Raw genomic sequence first — 9,030 nt, 5'->3', positions numbered from 1 at the left:
CAAAAAAAACATGTGAATAAGTATTCAATACAATAATTTTCTATGTCAGTATTCATGTTTAAATTGAAATAAAGTTGATGCTACATTAATAATATTATTTTTATGTACATACATACAAGATGCAAAGCAATAATGGGAACGTGTTTAATTTTGCTTGATGTACATCAAATTTGATATCATGGATGACATTATGTGAGTTGATGACTTTTTGTACATTAATTTTAACAATATTTTACCAATCAATGATCAAATTTTCTATACATAGAGACGATATCATCCAAAATGTCAACCATAAATGTACAAGTAACTTAATTGTCATGTGCGTTCATTTTTGTATCGCATTGCCTTTACTTTTCAGAAAGGGCAGGTCTGGGACAGAAAGACTTAACGGTGCCTGAAGTGAGTATGTATCCAATACATACAGTTATGTACATTATCAACTTTTTAACAGTTTAACCACCTCTCTCATTAGTCACCACTGCCAGATTTGTTAATCTCGTGTGGGGTAAATGATGGGCTAACAATTTCGAATAAATAGCATTTACTCCGTCGTACATACCAGAATCTCCGCTACAGTATCAGTATCACAAGACCTCAGAGATGTATATAATTAATGCAAGCTGATGCATCAATGATAATAAGAATACGGAATTCTTCTACAAAAGCAACCGTAAGGCTATGTTTGTTTGATAGCCATTTATTTTTCCATTTTCCAACTTTCGATTGTTTGATATCCAAAATTTTCCTTAGAATTCATTTTCCAACTTTCTTGCTACATAAGCCAATTTCCAGCTTTTCCTTGAATTGGAGATTCCAATCCCGATTACAGTAGCGAATTTATCTATTTATTTTTTTTTTGGACAATAGAAACAAATTATAAGAATTATTGAAAAAAAATATTTTTCTTTAATTGACAATTTTCATGTAAAACGAAGTCAAACGAACACCAAAAGATAGATGATTTTCTTGATTTTTTTTATTTTTTTATTTTTTGCAATGGAAATAAATTTCATCCCCAATATCAATAAATTATATCCCTTTAATTGACAATTTTCATTTAAAAAAGTCAAACGAACACCAAAAAATACTTTTATTTCAACATTTTTCACGTGAAAAATTATACCAATCAAACTCAATAATTTACAATTTTCAGGAAAATAATTTCTAGACAATTCAATTCCCTAAAATTCGTTTTCTTTCCATCCAAATTTCATCTTTACAATCAAATGGACCTTAATTTCTTTCCCAGAAATAGAGACTTAAAAAGAACAAGAAGAGGCGATAAAAATCATAATATTATTCAATTTTCACTATACATATTATTATGATCAGACTACGGGTTGAAAATGAGGCTTCCACATTTGCATTTCCAGCTCATGGGCTTGTAGTTGGAATTATCATCTGATCTAGCAAAGCGAATGGTTGAATTCTTGATTCCGTTTCTTTTTTGAGGGTTTGTGGGCACCTGAATGGCTTCACATTGCGCACAAGAACTGCACCTCCTCTCGCACCGTGGCGGCCTCGAACCGATTTGTGCTGCCTTCTCTTCGCTTATTGTCTACCCAATCAAACAATATTCAAGATTTCATTTTTATTAAGTTCAAAAAAAAAAAAACACACACACACACACACACACAAATTGATGTAAAAAGCATTATCCCGACGTCCAAATCTTACCTGGGAATTGTCGATCCTCTGTACTAACTTTCTACCTGCCAGCATGAAAAAGAGACAAACGTTATCTTTTAATCATTTAGTGAAGAAATGTTTTGTCTTTAATTTAATTTACCTTCTGCGCCACAGAATATTCTTAGCTGTGATGTGCTAGAAATTAGGAGAAAGAGAACACAAATGGCAAAAAGGTGAAGTCTATAGCCACACACAAGATCGTGACTGCAACCCATTTCTGAGAAAGATAGGCTTCTCTTGTGAAGTCAAGAAATCGAGAGAAACTAATAAGAGAGGTTATAGCGGAAAATACTTAATTATACATAAGCTAGAAAGCTGTGTGATGACTGGGATGTGAATTATAAGTAGATGTGCAGAGCAAAAGAGAACAAGTAATTGACAAAATAATCATACTAACAAAATTGTCATATCAATATGTATGAATGTGTGTTTTATCATACTTTTAGAGGGGGATTGAGATGACTGAACATGACGGACAAAAGAGTGTTTCAGAAGGTTAAAAGGCAAGAAGGGAAGAGAGCTCCAAAAAGGGAAGAAAAGTGACAATAAGAGAAAACCCACAAGGAAATGAGAAATAGACAGCAAGAAGCCATTAAAATGGACCAAACAGATATATGAATACAGCTGGTCTAGTTTTCGGGTTACCATTTTTCCTTTTATATTTATTTCGTTACACAATCCCAACACATTTCTGTGTAGTTTCTTTCTTCTCATTTCATCTTTCATAGCCTATGTTTGGTCCTTATTTTTTCAAAAATTTATTTTTCGAAAATTTATTTTCAATCATACATTCTTCATAAAATAATTTTACAGGTAAATCAAAAACTTTTTTTTTTTAACCACACATTCACCAAAAAAAAAAAAAAAATCATTATTTCAAAATACATTTCTTACAGGGGCTCAAATTGGGCCTTAATTTTCCTTTGGGATTTTCAAGATATGGCTCCATTTACACTGAGGTTTAATTAGTGCAAGCTTTTGTTCATGTTTAGCTACAGCTTAATATATTATATTAAGTAATGCTATTCACCTAGAGTGTAATGATCATGGTAATGGAGTTACATTATCTTATAAAGTTGAAATACATTTTTATTCACCTGAAAAATCTGATTCTGATCCCACTATCACATAAATAGTTAATGAATAATATTATTTAAAAAAAAATAATTGTAAGTAATTTATAGTTTAGTAATTAAGTGTCATAAGGGATTGCCTCCACTTTTCAAATTGATCAATGCCTACATGAAATTCGTCGTTTCATAATTTAGGTCATCGATAACCTACAAGCTCGAGAATTTCTAAATAGGAAAATACAACACAAAATTAGTAGATTATTGATGCAAAAAATACTGGCAATTACTCATTATTAAGATCGAAATAAGAGTGAAATTCACACTTTTAGAGTAATGCTGAATATATCCAGGCAAGTCTGCCCAAGAGATCACCTTTTCCAGTTTTGGGCCTAACATATATTGGCTAGACTATCGTACACAAATTGACGCAAATGGCACTAAAACAGAACATTACTTCAGCAATCTTTCTAATACTTACACTTCTGCCCTACTTTCCGGTTAGCAAATATTACCCTTGACTTCGTCTATTATTCTAGAATGAACCGCAGGTAACCAAAATTACAAAATTTCAATTATTTTTAAGCCACTATTGAGGATCCAGTCACTCGGCTCATACCCATATCCAGGGACAAATTCAAGATGTTGAGCCAGCACGGCGGCCGTAATAAAATATTAAGGGCTCGTTTGATGTCATTTTTTACAAAAAAAAATGCATTTTGGAATAGTGATTTGATGGAGAATATGTAGTTAAAAGTAATAAAAAAAACTTTGAATTTGCATGTAATATTATTTTATTAAATAATGTTTGATCGAACATAAGGAAAAGAAAAATGTATTCTGAACTAAATGGGAATCAAACAAGGCTTAAAATTTAAACAAAATGATTATTTTGTTGAAGTTGAACATATATAATTTTGTTATAAGAATAAATAGTACTCACCAAATAATATTATTACTTTGTATAATTCAAAGGAAGAGCATGGTGTAAGAATTTTTACAATTGCATTAAAACTACTAAAATCTTACATATATTAAGTGGCTGTTTGATAGCGATTTTGACAAAAATTTTAAGTAATTTTATAGCCATTGCCACTAATCTTGGGCCCCATTGCGCCTAACATTATTGACTTCCCAATAACCAAATAACTAATGTTACCCTTATGCCGAGAAAAATGATTTCAAATTTGCAAGGGCACATAGGTAAATTTGCTTGGACTAGTCCAAAATTGCGGCTCTACTACAACTTACGCCCACTGTATAACGGTACAAATTCAGCTTATAATCTGCCATTAATCGCTCCCAGACAGTCCCTAATTTGTACTCAACAAGTGTCATAATAGTCAAGCTTTCATTATATCTTAGAATAGCTCACAGGTTCAATTCCCCACTCGCCCTTTCCTTATTTCAATGGTTTTTGGTAAAAATTGTATAACTAAAATGTTATACAATAAATTGGTAGACAAAAGTTTCGAATCCGGGACATTTAAGAAACACATGCAAGCACTAACCAACTTGATTAGAAGAAATTGTTGAAAGAAAAATGAATTACCAGTAATCTATCCTATATGTTTGTCTATTCTCAGTAAAAAAAAAAAAAAAAAAAAAAAAAAGACTTCCGGCAGATCCAGCACGCACGGCTGCGGGAGCTCACCAAGTGTTGAATCCACCAATGCCCATATCAACAAATCATTTTTACATTTTATAATTTTACATAAATTTTAATATCTTTTATTCAGAAATGAAACCTTTACAACATCTATATTTTTTCCATGGCAAAGGAGCATCGTGTGTACTCATCTGATATAAGATGATTAGAGTGTGACAATGTCGACAATTGTGTGTTGAAATAATGATAAAATTGGCATATGATGGATTTTCATTTCAGACCCCTACACGAGTCAGAGTCAGAGTCATCAGTGGTCCAAAACACTTAGATGGGTGGGATTTTCATTTCAGACCCCTACACGAGTCAGAGTCAGAGTCATCAGTGGTCCAAAACACTTAGATGGGTGGGGGGTCGGATTCAAGTCTAATTAAAGTCCATCTTCTACGCATAGCATAGCTGATGTTGACATTCTACCTTTCAGATTGTCCCAACCAAATTAAACATGTAAGACATTTTTATTTTAATTAAGTTCTTAATACTATCGATTGAAAGTGTTAAAAAGAAGTGATATCAAAATCAGATACCGTTCTTACCTTTCTGACAATATCATAGATATTTATGTTTCAAAAATATCACTAACCTCTCATATTTCTAAATTTAAGTATCACATACGATATCTGGTCACTTTTTGAGCTATTTATCATTTAAAATGAGATTGATGTGTCTAAACTGTCCTTGCAAAGAAAAAATAATTATTTCTACAATTAGTTACAATTTATTATTATTTTTTTTTTAACAACCTTTTAACAAGAATAAAAAATAAACGCAGACCCTCTCTTGAAGTGCTTGTTAAAGATGAAACATTGAAAATTGAAATTTTTGACTTTTAGATTATGTAGTTGCCAAAGGCTGAAGGCTCTCGAATTTTGATGCTAAATTTTTTGGTTCAACATACTAAATATACTCCCAAAGTTGTCCGTATCCAACATTATGTCATCTTCTAGTATATAGCGTTATAATTATTGTACACTTTCCAATAGACTAGACTAAAATGAAGAACAAAATTGACCACCGGCCATTGACGTTTAAAGCTTGGCTGCAGTATTTCAAAATGCGTTTGGTGCTTCTAAGTCCTCAATACCTCTTTGAGATGGTATATTAAAATAAAATGAGAGCTAGAGGCTTAGGGACTAATACCACTACTTTTCTTTATAAACCTTTTTCACATCAAAGAGGTTGTCTGAAGGTGTGTGATCGACTATCACCAAAGTTGGAAGTTAAACAGTTTAGAACATCCCGTAAATAAGGTAAATGTTGGACCATTTCAAACTTTTCAAAAATCACAAAAATATGTCAAAAAGAATTACGATTACTTCTTCTAAACACTTTCTATAAAACCAGTATCCAATTATGAGTTGAGATATGCTGTCCAATTTTGTTATCCTTCCAGTTAATTCTTGACGCATTATTAACAAGGGCGAATCCAAGATGTTGAGCCAGCACGGGCGCCCGTAATAAAATATTAAGGGCTCGTTGGATGTCATTTTTTGCAAAAAAAAAAAAAAAGCATTTTGGAATAGTGATTTGATAGAGAATGTGTAGTTAACAATAATAAAAAAAATTGAATTTGCGTGTAATATTATTTTATTAAATAATATTTGATCGAAAATAAGGAAAAAAATGTATTCTGAACTAAATGAGAATCAAACAAGGCTTAAAATTTAAATAAAATAATTATTTTGTTAAAGTTGAACATATACAATTTTGTTATAAGAATAAATAGTACTCACCAAATAACATTATTGCATTGTATAATTCAAAGGAAGAGCATGGTATAAGAATTTTTACAATTGCATTAAAACTACTAAAATCTTACATACATAACTTTGTACTCAACAAGTGTCATAATGGTCATGATTTCATTATATTTTAGAATAGCTCACAGGTTCAATTCCCCATTGGTATTTCAATGGTTTTTGATAAAAATTGTAAAACTAAAAATTTATACAATAAATTGGTTGACCAAAATTTCGAATTCGGGACATCCAAGAAACACATGCAAGCGTTAACCAACTTGGCTATAAGGAATGGTTGAAAAAAAAAATGAATTACCAGTAATATATACTATATGTTTGTCTATTCTCAGCCCAAAAAAAAAAAACTCCCAGCGGATCCAACACGCACGGCTGCGGGGGCTCGCTAGGTGTTGGATCCGCCAGTGATCATTAATGTGATGGGTTAGTGGTGAAGTTAACCACGATAAATTTGAGATAATATGTTAATTATTTATGTCATGTTAAGAATTAATTGAATGGACAGCAAATCTCAATTCCCCGAATATATGTATAAATTTAACTGGTGGTCGTATAACCACGTCTCATCTTTAGGTGCCATTTGAAGTTCCATTCAACATCACACCAGATTTGTGGTATTGCGGTGTCCCCGCAAAGCCAACCCGAACCCAGAGGTAGTGTTAGGCCACATTGGAGCCTCTACCTATATTCTACTGACTGTCGATATGTCTATTGTGAGAAATGAGAACAGTGATTGGACTGGATTGCAATTACACCATAGAACTTTGCGGGCCGCCAGACACAAAGCCTTTCAAATCTCAACAAGTTCTTATCTGCTTTCGTTTCACGAATTTCATAGCAGCAGCATGGATTGCATCGAAGTATTGTGTGTTAGGTCGATTGTACATTTCAGTAGCTCAACATTGAAGACAAAATTCCTGTTTGGTTTAGCTGAAAATTTATATTTTTAGTAAATTTTGATAAAAGTTGGTGAAGTATGTAATTGAAAAGTTGATAAAAATTGTTGATTCAATCAAATACGTGGTTAAAAATGAGTGCCAAAATGAAGTGATTCTATCGTCCACCAATTTCAACAAAGAAATGCAACAAAGAGTGATTACGAGTTAAATAGTAAGTACTAAATACAAAGCATAAACAAGTAGTAACATAGAGCACAGAAAGACACGTTACATGGCGGGAAGGTAACAAGGGCTAAAAAAGAAAGGATAATAACCTATTAATATAAATAGAATTGAACCGTCGACAGAGAAATAGCGGGTCCAGTGAGAGTGACGGGTCAATATTAGCTGTACGTAAGCCAATCCTGTGTAGCACTTTTCATTTGCATGCAGTTCTCTTCCTCTCTTTAAATTCTACAATCGCGTGCGTGTGTTTGTATGTTAAGCCCACATTTTCTCTTTTCAACTACAGGAAAATGGCCACAGTTTTATGTGTTATCTTATATGTTTTGGCACTTTCGTGTTCTGTTATTGCACGGCCGGCCACTTTTTTGCAGTATTTTCGAGTCGCCTGGTCGGATTCCCACATTAGGCAGATGGAGGAAGGAAAAGCCATTCAGCTTCTTCTTGATCAAACCTCGGGTAACATTTGCACAATGTTCATAAATAGAAGTACATTATTGAACCGTCTTATCTAAGTAGAAGTTAAAACCATCACAAATTTACTTGCTTAAAATTAGTCACTTCTATCCCATTAAAATAAAATGACAGTATCGAATTTTAGGATGTGGGTTTGCTTCCAAGTATAAGTATCTATTTGGACGTGTTAGCATGAAGATCAAGCTCATTCAAGGTGACTCTGCAGGAACAGTCACCGCTTTTTATGTATGTTTGTTCTTTGATTTTCTCATTTTTCACAATGTCTTCTCGTTTTTCTTGAGCAAGTCTGTTTACTTGCATGATTTGGATTGATAGATGAATTCAGACACTGACACAATACGAGACGAACTAGATTTCGAATTCTTGGGCAATCGGACGGGACAGCCATACACAGTACAGACTAATGTATATGCTCACGGGAAAGGTGATAGAGAACAAAGGATTAACCTTTGGTTTGATCCTTCTTTAGAATTCCACACTTATTCCATAATGTGGAACCATCGTCACGTTGTGTAAGTCGATAATTTTGATCCTTCTCCTGTGTTCGGATGATCTCTCGTTTTAACTAAATCTAATTTTTGTGAATCTGCAGTTTCTATGTAGATGAAGTGCCCATCAGGGTTTACAAGAACAATGAAGCCAAAGGAATTCCATACCCAAAGTTCCAACCCATGGGAGTATATTCCACTCTATGGGAAGCTGATGACTGGGCGACCAGGGGAGGACTCGAGAAAATAGACTGGAGCAAAGCCCCATTCTATGCCTACTACAAGGATTTTGACATAGAGGGATGCCCAGTGCCAGGTCCCACCAACTGTGCTTCAAACACCAAAAACTGGTGGGAGGGTGCAGCATATCAAGATTTGAGCCCAGCCGAAGCCAGACGATACCGTTGGGTGCGTTCGAACCACATGATCTACGATTATTGCGCTGACAAATCTCGGTATCCAGTTACCCCACCGGAATGCATGGCAGGAATTTAAACCACTCCTTTTCAAACAACTACCCAGGAAACGCTTTAAACCTATACGTACAGATTGATTCCTGGATAATTATATAAAGTCAAGCCATCCGGAAGGAGTGTGGAGGGAATTAATTGTTTATGTTTGTATCGAAAGCGTGCTGTCTAAAGAGTGGGAAAAAATCAGTCATTTTCTGTTGGTATCCGTATTTGCTGCACACTGTTTGAGCCAATAATGTATTCTCTGCACGGTTGTGAGAACAATGTTACATAAAGTTTCAGTGGAAGA

General features: G+C 33.7%; 2 protein-coding genes across 2 annotated transcripts; one reads left to right on the top strand and one right to left on the bottom strand.

Annotated features, from left to right (window-relative positions):
* Positions 1 to 1,187: 1,187 nt before the first annotated feature.
* Positions 1,188 to 2,288, bottom strand: LOC111366449 (EPIDERMAL PATTERNING FACTOR-like protein 2). The gene is made up of 3 exons (XM_022987205.1): positions 1,790 to 2,288; positions 1,678 to 1,712; positions 1,188 to 1,558 (listed from the first exon to the last, which is right to left on the bottom strand). The coding sequence occupies exons 1-3, from the start codon at positions 1,902 to 1,904 to the stop codon at positions 1,334 to 1,336; spliced, it is 375 nt and encodes a 124-aa protein (XP_022842973.1). The 5' UTR covers positions 1,905 to 2,288; the 3' UTR covers positions 1,188 to 1,333.
* Positions 2,289 to 7,426: 5,138 nt separating this feature from the next.
* On the top strand, positions 7,427 to 9,030 carry LOC111367276 (probable xyloglucan endotransglucosylase/hydrolase protein 6). Its single transcript, XM_022988057.1, has 4 exons — positions 7,427 to 7,762; positions 7,905 to 8,005; positions 8,096 to 8,292; positions 8,373 to 9,030. The coding sequence occupies exons 1-4, from the start codon at positions 7,597 to 7,599 to the stop codon at positions 8,761 to 8,763; spliced, it is 855 nt and encodes a 284-aa protein (XP_022843825.1). The 5' UTR covers positions 7,427 to 7,596; the 3' UTR covers positions 8,764 to 9,030.

This window comes from Olea europaea, chromosome 18 (genome assembly GCF_002742605.1).
Source record: "Olea europaea var. sylvestris chromosome 18, O_europaea_v1, whole genome shotgun sequence".
Taxonomy (NCBI): Eukaryota; Viridiplantae; Streptophyta; class Magnoliopsida; order Lamiales; family Oleaceae; genus Olea; species Olea europaea.
The sequence above is the reverse complement of the archived record's forward strand: the minus strand, read 5'-3'. Positions and strand labels throughout refer to the sequence as shown.

What these genes read in the sequence shown, in the direction of transcription:
- LOC111366449 (XM_022987205.1), bottom strand. Translation starts at nt 1,904, where the DNA reads ATGGGTTGCAGTCACGATCTTGTGTGTGGCTATAGACTTCACCTTTTT. An exon ending in AATATTCTGTGGCGCAGAAG is followed by an intron (nt 1,713 to 1,789) that starts GTAAATTAAATT and finishes TCATGCTGGCAG; the next exon opens with GTAGAAAGTTAGTACAGAGG. An exon ending in AGAGGATCGACAATTCCCAG is followed by an intron (nt 1,559 to 1,677) that starts GTAAGATTTGGA and finishes TTGATTGGGTAG; the next exon opens with ACAATAAGCGAAGAGAAGGC.
- LOC111367276 (XM_022988057.1), top strand. Translation starts at nt 7,597, where the DNA reads ATGGCCACAGTTTTATGTGTTATCTTATATGTTTTGGCACTTTCGTGT. An exon ending in TCTTCTTGATCAAACCTCGG is followed by an intron (nt 7,763 to 7,904) that starts GTAACATTTGCA and finishes ATCGAATTTTAG; the next exon opens with GATGTGGGTTTGCTTCCAAG. An exon ending in TGGAACCATCGTCACGTTGT is followed by an intron (nt 8,293 to 8,372) that starts GTAAGTCGATAA and finishes GTGAATCTGCAG; the next exon opens with TTTCTATGTAGATGAAGTGC.